We start from the raw sequence: 21,377 nt of genomic DNA, 5'->3' as shown, positions 1-21,377 counted from the left end.
TATCCTATAGAATATTAGGAATATTCTTGGATTATCCAAGACGGTCTACTATATATGTAACCGATTTCATTAATAATAATCATCTCATTCAGTTATACTCTCCCTTATATTATTAACATGGTATCAGCCTAAAACTCGATCTTCTCAAAAACACTTCCGCTTGTCTACAATCTCGTGGTTAATCCGCCGGCCGGAGATGGTCGACTTATACCATCTCCGGCGGGTATCCCGTTCATAAAGCCGTATGCACCTTTCATTAATTAGTGCGCAGTAGTTTTTTTTTAACAATAAAGTCAATCTAGGAAAACCCAATTTCCCAACCCCGTAAACCCTCTTATTGCCAACCTTCCTGCTTGTCGTCCATCTACTTCATCACGCCATAGCCACCACTATTACCACATCCGTCTTCACCCATATACAGCCGACACAAACCCTGTAACACCCCCATACTCCGAGTGCCTTACCAGGACCACTCAGGTATGGAGACATCACCATCTCGGTTGCCCGAGGTATGATAATCAAACAACAGCGATAAAGAAACAACATTTATTATTAATCGTTTAATGAATGAATACAATCCTTGAAACCCAAACTGATAGTACGATACATTATCCAAACTGTCTACTCAAACTGAAATGTAAATAAAAGCTAAACTACAGCGGAAGACTCTATCGTCACGTCGTGGCCATCCCAGCTATCCCGTATCATCTCTATACCGCTCAATACCGCTCACCATCCCGAATGGATCACCGCAGTTTTCAAAACAACACCGGGTCGACTAATCACACAATCAAAACAGATAACAACAATAAGACAAACAGAAATGAACCGAACCGCCACACACACACACATCCACCCAACCGTCTCAATCATCGATCGTCCCATGGACCCCCGCCGATGGGGACGCAGCCGTTCCCACCTAAGCCCCGCTCATCGTACGAGCGATAACCCCGTCCATTAATGTGCACATCCCCTTTCGTGGCGGGTTCCACTAAGGGCGAAACTAGGGCGTGAGATCACTCCCGCAAGTGACCCCACTCCGTAGAGAACGCATCTCGAGAACCATCAACAACACAACCACAATCACAAACACAAGTACAACCATCAAATCAATTAACTAACTACAAAGACATCACCAATATCCCATTATGGGACTAATACCGAGTAGAAATCCTACCCGGAAAGCACACAAGGACGGTATCTACAAACTGTCAAAACGCCTCTTCTATGAACTCTCCTCCTAACATATACACATGAATACTACTATTCAATCACTTATTCATAAAAACCCCTAATTACTAAATTAGGGTTTCACTAATCTCAACAAAACGTTATAAAAATTATGCTAGAAGCTTACCCTTGACGCAAGGAATCCAACGACACAAACTACGATGCAAACCGACCGTCGATCTCAGGAATTGTCAAGAACGCGATTAGGAAGAAGGACCAATCGCTTTCTCTCTTAAACAGGTTTTAGGTTTTGGCAAAAGTGTTTTAGACTAAAGACGAATATGTTTATATACCTTAATCGCGTAATTAACAAAACCCGAGAAAAACCCCGATAAAGGACACTCGATCGAGTACCCAAGGTACTCGATCGAGTACCCTCCTACTCGATCGAGTGCCCCGACTACTCGATCGAGTGCCCAACAGTCGAAACTATTTTATTCTCGCGACACACCCCTACTGACAGAGTAAGGGCTACTCGATAGAGTACCCCCAAGACCATAAATACGGAGTATTACGGTCTTCCCTCCTTAAAAGGAACTTCGTCCCCGAAGTTCAAACCACTACCAAACAAAGGTACTCCCATAAGCTTCCCGACTCGAAGGTCAAAATAAACACAACGTAAAACATGCTACCTAACCCAACTTATCCCGACAACATACCGACACAACATATACAAGGGGTGTAAAAACCCTTAAAAACTCTCGCGATCATCTCCTACCCCCCTAAAAGAAACAAGGTTACGTCCCCGTAACCATACATACCTGATCAAAAAGGAAAGGGTAACGCTCTTTCATGATATCCTCCGCCTCCCATGTAGCTTCCTCAGTCTCGTGGTTAGACCAAAGGATCTTAAGCAACACTGTCTCACCACTCCCGGTCTTTCTAACTTTTCGGTCTAGGATCCGCTTAGGCACCTCAAGGTATGATAAAGACTCATCCGCTCTAAGCTCTCTGCTTCCAACACATGTGACGGGTCACTCACATACTTCCGCAGCTGCGATACATGAAACACATTATGTACTCTCTCCAAAGCAGCCGGTAACGCCAAACGATAAGCCACTTCCCCAACTCGCTCTAAGATCTCATAAGGCCCTATAAACTTCTGGCTTAGCTTGCCTTTCTTCCCAAATCTCATAACTCCGCGCATAGGAGACACTTTCAGAAGAACTTGGTCCCCAACTTGAAACTCTATGTCTCGACGATGTAGATCTGCATAACTCTTCTGTCGATCCCGAGCCGCTCTCATCCGTTCCCCGATCATCTTAATCTGTTCCACCATCTCATGCACCATCTCTGGTCCTAAAACCCCTTTGCCAAAGACTGTCGTCCCAACAGATTGGACTTCTACATCTCCTCCCATACAAAGCCTCAAACGGTGCCATACCAATACTAGTGTGATAGTTGTTATTGTAAGAAAACTCTATCAAGTCTAACCTCTCGCTCCCGCCTACCACCGAAATCCATCACACACGCTCTCAACATATCCTCCAAGGTCTTGATTGTTCTCTCGGTCTGCCCATCTGTCGCAGGATGAAATGTTGTACTCATCTTCAAAGCTGTTCCCAACGATTCCTGCAACTCCTTCCAAAACCTCGATATAAACCTCGCATCTCTGTCAGACACTATGTCCTTAGGGACTCCATGTAACTTAAGCACGTTCTTTCGATAGGCCATAGCCAATTGTGCCTTAGTCCATGTATCTTTCATTGAACGAAGTGAGTGACTTGGTCGACGATCTACTATCACCCAAATCATATTGTTACCTTGTTGACTCTTAGGTAAACCCACAATGAAATCCATGGAAATGGATTCCCACTTCCACTCGGGCACCTCCAAGGACTGAACCTTACCTTGTGGTCTTCTCTGTTCCCCTTTAACTCTCTGGCATGTCAAACAACGGACACAAACTCACTGTCTCTTTCTTCATCCAGGCCACCAAAACGTTTTCTTCAAATCCTTGTATAGCTTGTCTCCACCTGGATGAACTGAATATGGTGTGCAATGCGCTTCTGTCATGATCGTCTTTTTCAACTCCTCATCATTAGGAACACACCACCTACCATCAAACCTCAAACTACCATCTCGTATGGATGGAAAACCGGACACCGTCCCTTTCTCTACTCCGACTCTCCACTCCACTATCTTAGGATCCAAAGCCCGCTTACCTCGAATATCATCATAGAACTCCATATGTACTTGTCATATCACCCATAGCCTCTCTCTCTCGCAACATATGAATCCCAAAGCTCGCTACCTCATCCCTCGGTCTCATCAAAGATAGAGCTGTACACAAGGAATGTACACTCTTCCTACTCAAGGCATCAGCTACAACGTTGGCCTTTCCTTCATGGTAGATGATATCCATGTCGTAATCACCAATCAACTCCATCCACCTCCTCTGTCTCATGTTCAACTCCTTCTGCGTGAAGATGTACTTGAGACTCTTGTGATCAGAAAATACCTTAAAGATTGCTCCATAAAGGTAATGTCTCCAAATCTTGAGAGCAAACACCACCGCACCCAACTCCAGGTCATGAGTAGGGTAATTCTCCTCATAAGGCTTCAACGGCCTAGAAGCATAGGCGATCACTTTACCATTCTCGCATCAACACACACCCCAACCCATTCTTCGAGGCATCCGTATAAACCTCGAAATTCTCGCTTCCTTCAGTAATGCTAGGACGGGAGAGCTGTGGTCAAACGCTCCTTTAATGTTTGGAACGCCTTCTCACAACTCTCATCCCAACGAAACCTGTTCTCTTTCCTCATCAACGCCGTCATCGGTCTAGCTATCTTGGAGAAATCTTTCACGAACCTTTGTAGTATCCGGCTAAACCCAAGAAACTCCTCACCTCAAGCAACATTCTTTGGTGCTTCCCACTTTGTCCTTTGCCTCAATCTTCGCCGGATCCACAGCTACCCCATCTTTAGAGATTACATGCCCCAGAAAAGCAACTTTCTCCAACCAAAACTCACACTTGGACAACTTAGCATACAGCTCATGATCTCTCAACGTCTGCAACACAATTCTTAGATGCTCCTCATGCTCCTCCTTAGTCTTTGAGTAGACTAAGATATCATCGATAAACACCACCACGAACTGGTCCAAGAACTGTCTAAAGATCCTATTCATCAAATCCATAAACACCGCGGCGCATTGGACAACCCAAACGGCATCACCACATACTCATAATGGCCATACCTCGACGTGAAGGCTGTCTTCGGTATGTCCACATCTCTAATCTTCACCTGATGGTACCCTGACCTCAAATCGATCTTAGAAAAGACCGTTGCACCACTCAACTGATCAAACAGGTCATCTATCCTTGGCAAAGGATACTTGTTCTTTATCGTCACACGGTTCAGCTCCCGGTAATCTATGCATAACCTCAAAGTTCCATCCTTCTTCTTCACGAAAAGAACTGGTGCTCCCCAAGGCGATACACTTGGTCTAATGTATCCCTTCTCTATCAACTCATCCAATCGCTTCCTAAGCTCCTCCATCTCCTTAGGACCCATACGGTACGGTGCCTTAGAGATTGGCCCCGTCCCTGGCTTCAACTCAACGGTGAAATCTATCTCCCTCTTCGGTGGCAACCCCGGAATCTCCTCTGGAAAGACATCTGCATACTCTCCCACCACTGGTATCTCCTCAACTGCCGGGCTCTCTATCCGGTCATCTCTCACATGGCACAAGATCAGAGGACATCCCTTCCTCGAATACGACTTCAAAGCGGCAATTGCAATCAACTTAACTTTGGGTTTGACTAGAAACCCACGGTAAGACACACTAACTCCCTTAGGACCTCGTAGGGACACTTTCTTTTGATGACAGTCTATCTTAGCTTTATACTTTCCTAACCAATCCATCCCAACTATCATCTCAAAACCATTAAAAGGAAACTCTAGCAAGTCTACAGGGAAATCAACTTGCCCAACTATCAAGGACACGTCTCTAAACAACCTCCCACACGTTACAGACTCACCTGAAGGTATGAAAACTTGCTCCCTAACAGACTCATATACCCTCAAACCCAACTGCTTTACATGACTCGAAGACACAAACGACTGAGAAGCCCCCGAATCAAACAAAACAAACGTAGGAACGCCATTAACAAGAAATGTACCGGTGATAACGTGCTCATCCTCCTCAGCTGCTTTCTTGTCCATCATGAACAGCTTGCCACTTGACTTTTGCCCACCTCCCTGGACAGTACTGGCTGATGCGGTCGGCTTAGCACCCGACCCTTGATTGTTGTTGTTGTTCATCGGTGTCTTCTGATAAGAATTACCGCCGTTGCGGTTGCCTCCACTCTGGTAGCTCTGACCTCCACGGTTTGGCCATGATCCCGCCGGTCTGTTGCTCGCGAAGCTCTGCGCAGGTCTCTGGAAAGATCCCGGTGCACTTGTGCACTCATGTCTCTTGTGGCCTACGCCACCACATCCAAAGCAAGTCACTCCCCAGCTATTGCTCACACTCCCACGACCTCTCCCAAAGGAAGTTCCAACACTAAACCCGGACCCAGAAGAAAACCCCTTAGATTGATTGTGGTTGCCTTTCTTGAAATTAGATTGGCCACCACCCTCGCTCTCCGACTTCCTCTTCTCTCCACCTAACCTCTCCTTAGCCATCTCCACTAGCCTCTCGGCTCTCCCGGCCCCCTCTCATACGCTTCCTTCACATCGTAAGGACTCCCACGGGTAACTTATCCATGATTGTCGTGGTTAGCCCTCTCTCAAACCTCAAAGCAAGATTCTCCTCACTCAAACCCATGTCCTCAAAGCATATCCTGGATTTCTCATTGAACCGCCCGTAGTACTCACCCACAGACATCTCACCGTCATCTTAAACTTATCGAACTCCTCCCTCAACTTACTCCTCACATGTTCTGGTACGAACTCCTTCCTCACACCCCTACGAAACTCCTCCCAAGGTATAGCAGGTAACCCTTGGTTGGTATATATCTCCTTGGCACTCACTTTCACCGAATCCCACCACTTGCCACCCTCCCTCGGATAGAATGCAGCTTGATCCACTCTCATCTCATCGGGACAGCGAACTAAATCTAGTATGTTCTCCATCTCCTCCCAACTATCAAGGTGGTTAGGCTCCTCAACCCCCTTGTACTCCTTCGGGTTAAACCTCGCGATATAGAGGCCGACTTTAGCATGGTCAACCTCCTTCTCCTTGCTCTTATCCTTGTCTTCATTTACTCTCTTGGGGTCTCGTAAGAGCGTCTTGGTGTTCCAACATCTTAACGATGTCATCCGTAGTCATAAGCTCGGCTCTCGCGTACAAGGCATTTCTCTTGGGCGGCATCTCGAAGCTATAGAAGAAAGGGATAAACATAAACACGCGTACTAAACCTCAAAACACGAACACGCGTTGCCCCAAAGACCTACTCGATCGAGTATCCGGACCCACTCGATCGAGTAACAGGCTACTCGATCGAGTGCCCCTATGTACTCGATCGAGTACCAACCCCGTAACTAAACAGCCTTCGATCTCTAACCCACTCGATCGAGTATCTAGGCTACTCGATCGAGTGGTTTCTACTCGATCGAGTACCCCTAGCTACTCGATCGAGTGCCCCAAAACTCGCTTAAACACGGATCCAAAATCACCAAAAACCTACCCGATCGAGTCGGTCTCACTCGATCAAGTACCCCAATACGTAAGAGCTACCCGCATGTTATTCGTATACTAACATGCCAACTTTATAAATTCACATGATAATGAGTAAATATGCTACGCATCTACGCTACTATCAATAAGATCAATTCATCATGCTATTAAAGCCACATTATAAACATCCAACATGTTATCATCTCATTAACATGTTCCACATATCATCTTCTTTCACATGCTCAACTTCCTATTTCAACACCAAACAATCAACACATTTCATCACTTTGTTGCACAAGTTATTAAGCACACACATGACTCAAACACATTTTCCCCACGTGACCGGTTCAAAATTGTAGGGCGACCCCTTGCGACTTTAGGACGTCTCCCAAGCCTTTGCACTAGCTCCTACAATTTTTACCCCGGGTTCATTTTAATTGACTCCCTATGTTCATTAGGTTCATTGGTTACAGGTTTCAGGATCGTCGCTCAGATACCATTTGTAACACCCCCATACTCCAAGTGCCTTACCGGGACCACTCGGGTATGGAGACATCACCATCTCGGTTGCCCGAGGTATGATAATCAAACAACAGCGATAAAGAAACAACATTTATTATTAATCGTTTAATGAATGAATACAATCCTTGAAACCCAAACTGATAGTACGATACATTATCCAAACTGTCTACTCAAATGAAATGTAAATAAAAGCTAAACTACGCGGAAGACTCTATCGTCACGTCGTGGCCATCCCGGCCTATCCCGTATCATCTCTATACCCGCTCAATACCGCTCACCATCCCCGAATGGATCACCGCAGTTTTCAAAACAACACCGGGTCGAGTACTAATCACACAATCAAACAGATAACAACAATAAGACAAACAGACAAAGCCGAACCGCCACACACACACACATCCACCCAACCGTCTCAATCACCGATCGTCCCTTTGGACCGGACTACAGCCGCCAGTGGGGGACCGCAGCCGTTCCCACCTAAGCCCCGCTCATCGTACGAGCGATAACCCTGTCCATTAATGTGCACATCCCCTTTCGTGGCGGGTTCCACTAAGGGCGAAACTAGGGCGTGAGATCACTCCCGCAAGTGACCCCACTCAGCCGAGAACGCATCTCGAGAACCATCAACAACACAACCACAATCACAAACACAAGTACAACCATCAAATCAATTAACTAACTACAGCACATCACCAATATCCCATTATGGGACTAATACTGAGTAGGAAATCCTACCTGGAAAGCACACAAGGCACGGTATCTACGGCTGTCTCAAAACGCCTCTTCTATGAACTCTCCTCCTAACATATACACATGAATACTACTATTCAATCACTTATTCATAAAAACCCCCAATTACTAAATTAGGGTTTCACTAATCTCAACAAAACGTTATAAAAATTATGCTAGAAGCTTACCCTTGACGCAAGGAATCCAACGACACAAACTACGATGCAAACCGACCGTCGATCTCCGGAATTGTCAAGAACGCGATTAGGAAGAAGGACCAATCGCTTTCTCTCTTAAACAGGTTTTAGGTTTTGGCAAAAGTGTTTTAGACTAAAGACGAATATGTTTATATACCTTAATCGCGTAATTAACAAAACCCGAGAAAAACCCCCGATAAACCGGACACTCGATCGAGTACCCAAGGTACTCGATCGAGTACCCCCCTACTCGATCGAGTGCCCCAGCTACTCGATCGAGTGCCCAACAGGTCAGAAACTATTTTATTCTGCGACACACCCCTACTCGACAGAGTAAGGGCTACTCGATAGAGTACCCCCAAGACCATAAATACGGAGTATTACAAACCCCGTCACACCCTCCACCAGACCACCTACCACCGAAACCCTAGATTATAATATTAGGAAAATAATAAATTTCTCCACCCTCCCATCGTTTATCATGTTGTTATGCTGCTGATGGCCGCCTTGTTGTTCCATTCACGCCGCCACCACCATCAAACTTGCTCTTCGTCTATAGTTGCTACGGCAACTCTCTCTGCCATGTTTGCTTCGGCAACCGCCACCGTGCTAAACTTCTGCCACGTCCGCGTCGTCAACGTCTTCTCCTCGTCCGCCTCGGGTTCGCCCGCTAACCACACCTACCAAACGGGTCGGGTGGTATGTCATTGTCGGTTGTACTAGCAGCCGCAACCGAAACGAAGAGTTTGGACGTGTGCTTTGTTATTTGGTTTAGTATTATTGTTTTTATTTTGTTTGTACGGTTGATCAGTTTGCTTCGGCCCTCACCGTACCGGTGTTTTACGAGTTTGCTCCGGCCCTCGTGCACCATTTGTTTTTTTTATGTTGTCGGTGTTTTACGAGTTTGCTTCGGCCCTCATGGACCTTGACATTTTAGTTTTGTGTCTCACGAGTAGTTTCGACGCTCGTGCACAATTAGTTTCGATTAGTGTTAATTCTGTGTGGCTCTACTAATGGCATGATCCAGACAAGCGCAAGCTACTATATCCGGTTTAAGCGTCGACAACGATCAACTCGGCTCCTCTACGTGGCATCATCGACTATTCTTTTTTCGTCCAGTCAAAGTATCCGTTAACTACCGTTTTGACCGAGGGGGTGTATTAGAGATATTAGTTAGTATAAGATATTAGTAAAGATATTATTATGGGTATCATAATAATATCCTATAGAATATTAGGAATATTCTTGGATTATCTTCCAAGACGGTTTACTATATAATGTAACCGACTCATTAATAATAATCATCTCATTCAGTTATACTCTCCCTTATATTATTAACAAGAATATCAATTTTTTATAATTTTTAATAATGTGTAACTAAAGATATTCACGTTGCAAAACGTGTCTCGGCAAGTATGAAAAAGTCAATGTTAGCTTTGGATTGGTATGGAAGGAGTAAATACTAATAAGAGAGGAGATATTTCAACCTTAGAGTATCCACAAAGGTGGGGTTGTAACACCCCCTCATACCAAGGTACCTTACCAGGACTACCCCAGCATGAAAGGTTGTTACCATCTCGGTTGCCCGAGGTTAGTATATATCAAAAGCAACAGTCCAAACACATATATTAACGTACGGTAATTATAAAGGTTACATAGTCTCCAAGATCTAGTAAACGAATTATCCAAATGGCAACAACTACCAAAACAATAACTAAAGCTCGTGATGGTGTCATCTAATCCAGCGTGGTGACTCTCCCATGGCTGCCCCCAAGCTCAATAAATGTATCACCTGTCACAATCTGCTCACCATCCCCGAATGGATCACCGCAGGTTTTACAAAACAACAACACGGGGTCAGTACTACTCAATCAATATAAGACAACAACATTACCGCTAGCTGATCATCGATCTCACGCACAGTAACCGACTACACCGAAGTGTGTAGCCCTGCCAGATTACCCATCGCAACAGGTAATCCTCGCCGCCAGTGGGTGACCGCAGCCCATCCCCACCTAGTCCAGCTCATCACCGAGCGACTAACAATCCCTGTCCCTTAATGTGCACATCCCCTCCCATGGCGGGTTCCACGGAGGGCGAACTAGGGTGTGAAGCCACTCCCGCAAGTGACTCCACCACAATCACACAAACCACAGCATCACAGCTGTCACAACACAATCTCCTCACCACCGTCACCACAACACCCATACTCCGATGATCAGCAGATAACAACAATTACAATACAATAGTAATCTCAATCAATTAACAGTACTGAGTAGGGGGAAACCCTACCTTTTCGCAACCCGCTATGCTGTAATCGACCATACAAATGCATAACAAATATCACGTCGTCACCTACAACAATAATCACATACTACAATTACACATTGCACAATCCCATTTTCCCCAATTCCATATATACAGTAACCCCAAAAGAATACAAATGACAAGGGAATGAAACTTACCAACAGTAGAATAAGAGACTACACGCAAGGATCACGACGATTTGCACACACAACGAGATATGAGGATGATTAGGGAGAGATCGTAGAATGATAAAGCTTTCAAATGATATTAGAAACTGACGCGAAAATATAAAATACCCTAAACATTCCCTAATCAAACCGTCGAAATAACACTCCGCCAAACCGGGACACTCGTCGAGTAAGTGTGTACTCGGCCGAGTGTCCCATACTCGGTCGAGTGTTAACTATACTCGGCCGAGTGTTCCTCGGCAGAACCAAAACAACACACAACCTCAGCACTACTCGGCCGAGTAGGCGCTACTCGGTCGAGTAGTCACCAAGGAAAATCCGTAGTGTTACAGGGGTGGTGTCTCCTCATATGTCCTTTTTCTCCTCAAATGGAGAGCCTCGTTATTGCACACACTTCCCCTTAATTAGAGGATCCGCCATTTTCAGAGGAGATCCCAAAAAAAAATAAGAAGGATAATTTGTGTTCTTTTAAGCGGTTCTCATATATTTGGGTATGTGTTGGGGAACCTCATATTTGCATAGATGTAGATATGAATTGGGAAGGGTAAATGGAAATGTTAGTAAAAAATGAGATGAACGAATAAAAAAATGAAAGAGAAAATATGGGGAGCCTCATCTTTGCGGATGCTCTTATATCCCAACTTGCGAAGTTTAAAGATAAATAAATACTCCCTCCTAGTCTGATTGTTGGTTCGTCTTTCCTTTTCGATGCTAGTCGGGTGTTGGTTCCTCTTTCCTTTTTTTGGTAAGTTTTGTGTGGTCCAAATTCAATTCCATATGGGGTAGGGTGTTTTGTGTGATCTAAATTCATTTCATTAATTTTGGTGCCCAAAAGAAAGGAAACCAACAATTAGATCAGGAGGGATTAATAAATAATAGAAAATCTAAAAATAAAGGAATAAATGAATACTTTTATGTATATTGGTGACTATATATGTATAGTGCGTCTTGTTTCAGACGAGCCTTTTTTGTCTGAAATAATAAGACGGAATTTTATAACCATTTTACAGTTAAATGTGACCACTATTGAAAAACCAGTTACCATAAGCTGTAACACTGCATATACCATTGTGGTTACATTTAACTACTCCCTCCAAATTAAAGTGTTGCCCTATTTTCCTATTATATGAGTCTTGTATTTTAATGAAATGGGACAAATACTTTAATTTGGAGGGAGTATAAAATAATGGTCACATATGTCCATTTGAAAAATAAGATGAAAAGTGTATCTGAAACAAGAATTTGTGATATACTTGTATGTATGATTAAATGATAAATCTTAGTAATTGGTTAAAGCTTTCTTTTTTATTATCGGAAAGTTGTATTTAAGCATTTAATACCCTTCTATATTTGACATTAATTTAGAAATTAGAGAGTAAATTACACATAGATCAATACAATTAATGCATATATTAATTATTTATTTCTTTTTTAGTTGCTTAAATACAACCCACTAAATTGTACTCCCTCTCATCCACTCTTTTCTTCCCCTTTGAAGTGGGAACGGAGATTAAGGGCGGGGAGTATAATATTGATAAAGATATGAGTGAGGTTTGAGAATTGGAGAGAGGTGTGAATAATTAGGATTAAATATTAATAAAGGAGATGAGTGGGGTTTGGTTATTGCCTTATTGGAGAGAGGTAAGAATAATTAGAATTAAATATTAATAAAGGATATAGTAGGGTTTGATGAGTGGAGAGAGGCAAGAGTATAATATTAATAAAAACTTTCTCAAAAAGGAAAGAAGAAGAAAATCTGAATAATCTGTTTTAGAAAATAGGGAAGAAAAGAGTGAATTGGAGGAAATATTTATCTAACCCTTTATATTATTTGCATCATTAATTACGATATGATTAATGGAGTGAACCCAAAAATTTGTCCGAGTTTGGTATACTACAATGTTTTTTAAGAATTTGTGGTCACTCGACGTCACGTATTTGTACTAAACATAACTTTCCAACAGTGTAAAGTGTAGATAAGTGTCGTATATCTTGAAACTTAGAAGATGATTGGTTCGGAATCCAGGATATTTGGCTGATAAACTGCCACATGTCACACGACATTTGTATTAAATCCACCTCTTTTTTTCTCAATAAAATTATGGAAAATACACGGTGACCCTTGAAATTTGACGTTTTGTTCAAAATGACCAATTTTTTTATCCAAAAATTTTAAAAGGTCATAACTCGTGTTTACGAGTTTAGAAAATAACAGTTTTTTTTCAAATCGATCATTTTCCTGAGAACTACGCTTTGCAAAAAAATTGTTGTATTTGGATCCCGGGGCTACTCTGGCTAGGAGTTTTTGTACGCCAAGGTTTTTTTTGAACGAACAAACTTTGAGTGACAATATCTCTTGGTCACGAACTCAATAATTTTTTTTTAAAGTCTTAGTTATCGAAAAGATGATCGGTTTGAAAAAAATGATCACTTTCTGAGCTTGTAAACACGAGTTATAACCTTTAAAATTTTTGGAAAAAAAAATTGGGCATTTCAAACAAAATCTTAAATCTCAAAGATAGCGCGAAATTAAGTTCCGGAGAACAAGTATTTTGTAGCAGTAAAAGTGTAGGGTAATGCATGTGACTTGTCAAGAGAAGGACAGTAATCTACCCGTGTGCCGGGTCTAGCGTGGATCAACCTTAGCCTATGATCTACGATTTACAGTCATTCCATTCCGACAATACCTTTATTCAAATCTTCATTTCAGAAAAAAGTCCCTTTGATTGCGATTTGTGGCTCTCATTCTTGCAATAATTGAACCTACACTTCTACTCTGTTTCTATGTTCCTTCGATCATTTCATGGGAGAAATCATGCAACTGAGCCGGATCGGTTTCAAATCGAGCGAGGATTCATCTTTAAATCAATTGATGGTTGGAGATTTGAAAGCATATTTTAGGAATTTTTATTCTATTAACCGAAAATGCACTATAAATGCTCGATAGATATCTAATCGTCTTGTTTTCCTTCAAACGTCCGTGTTCGTTTTAAGATAAAACGGATTTAATTAGTACCACTTGACGATAATAAGACAAACTTTTACTATTACCTAGACAACTATCCTCATCACATAATATTTATATGAATAAATCTGTTTTAAAACTAAAACGGATATCAGGGTTTTAAATAAATACTCGCTAAGTATTAAATAATGTCTGCGATCAAACTGTCTTTTCGTGGAAATGATGGCAATAATATAATTGTACTACCAAATCTAAAGAATTTTGTGGTTGTGATCATAGTGACTCCACCATCGATCATTGTAACCAACTTGTATTGTTATTGAATAATGGCTTGATTGACTTCTATGGTAACGTACGAGAAAAAGTATGTCCTATATAATTAAATTAGTATAGAAATCAAAGCATAATTAATATATCGATTTTTCTAACCTATGTCCACTGAGCATAGGATAAAAAAACCAAAAAGAAAAGAAATGAATGTATTTATTGTAAAGAAAAGTAAAAGTAATATGATATTCCAATTTCACATATAAACATCATTCAATTCTTTCCTTTTTTTAATTTTTTATCCTATGCCCATTGGGCATAGGTTAAAAAACCCTTAATATATTACAAGAAAAACGTTTAGGTGATCGATAAATACATCAAATATATTAAGGGGTCATTTATTAATACCAGAATTACAAAATACAGTAACATAATATATACAAACACATGGGAAATAAACTCCCTCATCTAATTCATGGAAATTTCCCAAAATTGATTGGTGACCAATATAGCCTAGAGGTGGCAAACGGGTCAATCGGATCAGTTTCGGTTCGGGTTATTTCGGATCAGGTTATTTCGGTTTATCTTTTTTTTCGATTTCAGTTCGGTTCAATTCGGGTTGGATTCAGTTTTGACTTTTAATCGGTTGTAGATATTTCGGATCGGTTCAGGTTCGAGTTGGGTTAATATCGGTGAAAATAAAGTTCGAGTCGGGTTAATATCAGACCAAATGAGATTCGAGTCAGGTTATAATCGGATCGGATGTCAATGGATTAGGTCTTTATTCAAAACATTGGATATAATACGAAAAATATTTTTTTAAAAAAGTAATAAATAATGTTTTTTTGTATAGCTACGATATAATATTAATTCATTGACGTCAAATGGGTGACACTCATGTACAAAAGGACACCCTTGATGTGACGCCTAGGTACATTCGGGTCATTTCGGGTTTCAATGCTTGGCTTCTGTCATCAATGTACGGGTTGAAATCGGTTCAGGTATATATCGGTTCGGATTAAAACAATTCTGGTTGAAACAGTTCAGGTTCATTCGATTTTGGGTCTATTTCGGATATTTCAAATTCGGTTCGATTTCGAATCAATTCAGGTAGATTCAGGTTTCGGGGTGAAGCTTAGTTATACCTTTCGGGTGTACGGTCAGGTGTCGATTCAGGTATTTTCGATCGGTTTTTCGGGTTCGGTATACTTTTGCCAGGTCTAATATAGCCTACATTTTTATATGAATTGCATTTCATTGGGAGTACAATTTTCCACATTTTTACAAAACTTTTTTTAATTTGGGGCTTAGCCCCTCTTTAGCACCCAAAAAAAAAAACTTTTTTTTAATTTATGAACTTCCACTTTTCATGTTCTTTTTAAGGTCAACCAATCAACCCCTAAATGTATTTCAACTGTTTTTTGGTGCTATTTTGTCGAATAGCTTACTTTGTAACCATTGGGATATTATAAGTTATTCTCTTGACTGTCAAAAAAAAAAAAAAAAAAAAAATTAGAGATGAAAAAACCTAATTATACTTGACTTAATTATTTGTATTTATTTTCGTCAAACTAAGTATGAATTCTAAGAGTATACTCATCAAAAAGTATAGCCATAAGTTAAAGGTTAGTTGGAAAATAAAATTGTAAAAAATGGACAGAATATACCAAAAGCAATAAGCCAAGGGTCATGAAATAGTTATGATGAGCTTGCATTTACTCGACCAGGATTTGTACCTCCTCCTTCCCGCTCTAAAATACCTTTAAAAATTCGAAAAATTGTACTCGCTCGATTTAAAACATAGTTACATGTCAAAATTAAGAGTAACCCCGATTCAAATTCGACTAGTTTGAGCACAAAATTAACATGTGTTAAATCATGATATCGAGTTTGAGATAAAGTGAATATTACAGTGATAAAATTAAGATGAAACTTTGTCACTTTATAGTGATACTCAACTTAATTCCAAATGAAATTAAATAGTGTCACAAAAAAAGAGTAAGAAATTTAAATTATTTTATTACATTATGATGTCATAAAACAGACGAGTTACGAGTATTTTTTTTTTTAATATTGCTTTGTCGTCTTTTGGGCTGCATTGTAATATAATGTGATTAGTATTTATATTATATCAGCCAATTTTAAGATAACTCTTATACCAGAATAAAATAGAGGTAGAAATAAAAGTAGGTTGTGAGAGGTATGTATTACATTAGTTAAGACGGTCTTAAATAAGATGACCAACTGTATATAGAGGTAGTTTGGTCAAAAAAATGATACGGAGTATTATGCTAGGGGGAGGTTTGAGGCTTAGTCATTAACGTGTAATACTTTGAAACGAGTTTGGATTTTCTTCATTTCCTAAACGAAATAAAGGATTTATTTTTCCATTATATTTTTCCTTTGTTTTTCGTTATAAAAATTTAATCGTTAGATGAAATATTGAGCGTTAAGAGGAAATAGACCCTCTGTTTCTTTTAGGAAATGGAGAGGATCTTAAGATTGTTCAAAGTATGAAACACTCCTAGTTAATATCATGAAAAAAAATAGATGGATTGAATTCATTCCAATGTATTCCAAAAGCTCTAACTAAACACCACCTTATTTCTAATTGAACCAACTTTGAGGTTAGTGTACAAATGACTTTGCAATAATCAAACTTAAGAGTAATACAAATGCTTGTATTTGTCGATATTTAATTTAATCTCTAATTTTTAAATAAAATTATTCAACCTTCTGATAATATAAAGGTTACATAATATTATTGACCACTATCAAACGACGAGTTGGACAAGTCTTACTCTATCAGTCTAAAGATGATATCAGCCTAATCAATATTGTTGAGTTTATTGTCATTTTGAGTGAAACGATATTAATAGAAACAAGTGTTTAACATGCTAGTCCCTAGATATTTTATATTTGTCACTTCTAATTGAATTTTAAGAATAATAACTACTTCTATTTTAAATAAGAATTTATGATGTGTTATTATATACTCATAAAAAGCCAGTCATCCCAAATTGTGAGTTGTGACTTGTGAGAATCACATTGGCGCGAGTAGAAGCACTAGTTAGGGAGACGACAGAAAAGGAGTAAAGCCAAACAAGTTAAGGAGTTAAGGTGTTTATGATAAGGAAGTAAATAGGTAAAAAAAGAGTCGCAATTGGAGGAACGTAGTCCCTAGCCATGCAAAGTGTATTAGACAATGATTGTCCCACCAAACGTAAACATCTCATTATTTAGAGATTAAAGTAAAACAATGTACTACTACTATGCTTATTTGAGGCTTCTACAAACTCCCAAACTTCATTCACTTTCATTCAACATTTAACAATAATCTTCACTCTTCTATCTCTCTACATACAACCTCCAACTACTTCATTCCTTGCCACTACTTTTCCAATCTAAGGTCACCCTCTTCTTCATTCAATTCAATAATACTCCTTTTCATGTATTTTTCTGCTTTTAGCTCTTCATTTACATACTTCATGTTATTACTAGTTTCTAGTTAAGTTTCTACTACGGAGTAGTGTGTTTTTTTTTTTTGTTTCCAAAGTTTTTTATTTGTTTGTATAGAGGTATAGTGTGTTTAATTTGTTTTATATGTTGGAATAATTCAAAATGACTCCATAATAATCAGTTGATGCGATTTGTTAGCATGATTTTCACATTTTCTATAGGGTCACCGGTCACATGTAAATGTTTAATGAGTTATTCTTGTTGTAAATTTGCAACAATGTCTAGGAAGTCATATTTATACTTAGTTTTGTATTTAACCTTATTTCTTTGGTTCAATATATATAGTAATTTAAATTCCACATGCTTCTCAGTTTTATCAAGTAATTTCCTCCATTTCAAAGAAATTGAATTTTTATATTGTCTCCTTTAACAAAAAATTGATAAAGTAACATTATTATCCCTGGGTTAAGATGAAATAAGAGCAATATACTTGAAATTGAAAAGGAATCCTAGGATCTATTTGTGAATTGTGATGCATTTCAACTAGTTTATTTGGCTAAATATATTTCGACCATTATTTAGCGAATTATTTTCTTAAAAGTTTTTGGTAATCAGCGTTTTAGCTAGTTGAAATAAAAAATTGCCAACAAATATAATCATTTCGAAAAATTCACGCGGTACTCCGAGATTTGAAACTTGCATGAAATACTCAATTTTTTTAACCGAAAAACTTTAAATGGCCACAACTCGTGTACAAGCTCAGAATGACGATTTTTTTTTTTTTTTCCAAATCATTCACCTAAAGTACGATTTGAAAAAAAGAATTGTCAAGTTTGATTGGAAGTCGTGGCCAAGAGATATGGTTACTCGGAGTTTGTTCGGTAAAAAAAAGACTGACATACAAAAAGATTTTGATTGCAAAACTTATTGACCTTTAATTTTTAGCTAACTTCTCATCTTTGTTAGCTTACTTTAAATTTTCATCCTAATTTATCATACGTTTCTTTTGTGACAAGTCCTGATAATACTATTGTGTGAAATTCACCATTTTCCTTTTAGTATTTAGTTGCCCGGTGAAGTCATTATTGTGTTCAAAATAATGTTGACAGTGGGACATGAATATTTTAAGGTTATGGTAAACAATATAAATGTTTGAATCCTAAAACTTAAGGTTAACACTACTAGTAATGTTGTGATTTTCAGCAAAAAAGACTGAAGAACAACATTATGACTACACCCGCGTTAAATCCCCGTCGTCGTTCGCTTGCTATGGAGAGGACCGACCAATGGTAATATTCCATTTTATTTTACTGTTAAAACATCAAGCTTGGTTGTATTACATATTTACATTTGCTCATTTGGGTTTGGTTAAACTTTGATAGGGTATTCTCTCAAGAAATTCCAACTGATATCATTATTGAAGTTGGAGTTGCAAGATTTTCTCTTCATAAGGTATCACATACATTAATCACTCTTAACTAACTACTTAGCTTCTAATGTTATTATAGTATTAAAACGAGGTTGCCACATCGTGTCACAATCCTTGCTTTGTAAAGATTTTAAAGGCCTAAATTGATGTATATTGAATTGCAGTTCATGTTGGTGGCTAAGAGCAATTACATAAGACAACTGATTTTGGAATCAAAAGAACCCGATCTAGCCAGAATTGATCTATCCGATATCCCAGGAGGAGCCGACATCTTTGAAAAGGCCGCTAAGTTCTGTTATGGTGTCAATTTCGAGATAACTGTTCACAATGTCGCTGCTCTTAGGTGTGCAGCTGAGTATTTGCAGATGATAGACAAGTACTGCGAGAACAATCTCGCCTCAAGAACGGACGATTTCCTTAGTCAAGTAGCCTTGGCTAACCTTTCTGGGGCTATTATTGTTCTGAAGACGTGTGAAGATCTCCTTCCCATGGCCTTAGACCTTGGTTTAGTCCAGAGAAGCATCGATGTCATTAGCATCAAGGTTCGCTTACTTCTTGTACCCTGTATGATCATCTCCCCATTTTATAGAATACGGAGTATCTTATTTCTTTCTTTGAAAATTCAGGCTTGCAGTGAGGCTAATCTCCCTAGCCGCACACCACCAAACTGGTGGACGGAAGAGCTATCAATACTCGGCGTAGTCTCCTTCCAGAAGGTTTTAGATGCAATGCGATCACGTGGCGCAAAAACCCTTACTATTTCCAGTGCCATTATCACATATGCTGAGAGATCTCTCAGGGATTTGGTCAGAGATCACTCTGGAAACGGGATCAAGTCATCAGACCCACTAAATTCCGAGATCAGGCTACAACAACGAGATCTCCTTGAGTCAATCATTGCCCTTTTACCCTCCGAAAAGGCCGCTTTTCCTATAAATTTCCTTTGCTCCCTTCTGAGGTGTGCTATATTCCTTAAGGCATCTTCTAGCTGTAAAAATGAGCTAGAAAAGAGAGTATCAGCAATTTTAGAGCATGTCACTGTTGATGACCTTCTCGTGCTGTCGTTCACTTATGATGGAGAAAGTCTGTTTGATCTCGAGAGTGTAAGAAGAGTAGTGTCGGGATTCGTGGCAAAGGAGAAGAGTGTGGACGTGTTTAACGGCGGCAGCTTCAAAGAAGGATGCTCTACTGCAATGCAAAGGGTTGCAAAGACTGTTGATTCTTATCTTGCAGAAATTGCAACTTATGCTGAACTCAGCATTTCTAAGTTCAATGGTATTGCCAACCTTGTTCCCAAGGGTGCTAGACGGACTGATGATGACCTGTATCGAGCAATCGACATTTATTTGAAAGTGAGTACCCTATAACTTACCTATAATTCTCGAGTTGTATATAACATTATCCCTTGTGGCTCCACCTGTTCGAATCTTATTAAGATGGACGATTGTTTCATTGTATGCAGGCTCATCCAAACTTGGACGAGATAGAAAGGGAGAAGGTTTGTAGTTCAATGGACTCCCTAAAACTATCGTATGAAGCACGTCTCCATGCCTCACAGAACAAGCGACTTCCTGTTCAGATCGTTCTTCACGCCCTGTACTACGATCAGCTGAAGCTCAGGAGCGGTGCCAATGAAGGAAATCCTCCTGATGCTGTGACAACAAGAGGCCAGTTGCAGGCTGATGTGTCCTTGGTTAAAGAGAACGAGGCTTTAAGGACGGAACTTATGAAAATGAAGATGTATATCTCCGATATTCAGAAAACACAAGGGACAACCTCTAGGCCTAGCTCTGCTAGTAACAATGGTATGCCCAAAAAACCAACATTTTTCTCGTCAGTGTCGAAGAAACTAGGCAAGTTAAACCCGTTTAAACACGGATCTAAGGATACTTCTCATTTGGATGACGGAGTTGATCTCACAAAGCCGAGGAAGAGAAGGTTTTCAATCTCCTAAAGAGGAGTGAATTATTCAGAGGACTTACATCAAACTGTAGTTATATACTGTATGTAGGAGTGCTTTGGAGTGATTGAATATGTGTTGATGTGTGTATTCTTTTTTCCTCTTGGTTGAACATGTCTTGTATTTGCAAAAGTATATCTATCTATATTGTAGAGTGTTATACTGTCAATTGTGTTTATTTATGGAGAGTGATTCATAGACTAATCAAAAGCTTTGTGCGAGTGAAATTGTTTTTTTTTTTTTCTTTTTCGTTAGCTCATGTCGTATTTCCGAGACTCTTCTCGTCAACCACTACCCCTATCGCCGCCACCAAACCTTCTCGACCGACCCCCTCCTTTGCGCAACCTCCGCCTCCCGCCGAGTCGCCCTGCCTCCCCCACCCGACCTTATTCGTGCTGATATATAGCTTTAGGAATTAATCGAAAAAGCTATGAAAATACAATAGGAAACCCTAATTTGAGAAGGGAATCTAATTGGTATTTTTATTAATGAATTGTT

At 39.9% G+C, this 21,377-nt stretch overlaps 1 protein-coding gene across 2 annotated transcripts; it reads left to right on the top strand.

Moving 5' to 3' along the window:
* The first annotated feature begins 17,310 nt into the window (after positions 1–17,310).
* On the top strand, positions 17,311–21,106 carry LOC141612002 (root phototropism protein 2). Of its 2 annotated transcripts, none has more exons than XM_074430699.1 (6): positions 17,311–17,440; positions 18,694–18,779; positions 18,873–18,942; positions 19,084–19,461; positions 19,546–20,271; positions 20,382–21,106. In XM_074430699.1, the coding sequence occupies exons 2-6, from the start codon at positions 18,718–18,720 to the stop codon at positions 20,871–20,873; spliced, it is 1,728 nt and encodes a 575-aa protein (XP_074286800.1). In that variant the 5' UTR covers positions 17,311–17,440; positions 18,694–18,717; the 3' UTR covers positions 20,874–21,106. The 2 variants fall into 2 exon arrangements, with proteins under 2 accessions (XP_074286800.1, XP_074286801.1); XM_074430700.1 differs by lacking the exon at positions 17,311–17,440 and adding an exon at positions 17,464–17,482.
* The last annotated feature ends 271 nt before the right edge of the window (positions 21,107–21,377 follow it).

This window comes from Silene latifolia, chromosome 11, assembly GCF_048544455.1.
Source record: "Silene latifolia isolate original U9 population chromosome 11, ASM4854445v1, whole genome shotgun sequence".
Classification (NCBI taxonomy): Eukaryota; Viridiplantae; Streptophyta; class Magnoliopsida; order Caryophyllales; family Caryophyllaceae; genus Silene; species Silene latifolia.
This window is presented reverse-complemented; position numbering and strand designations above follow the sequence as displayed.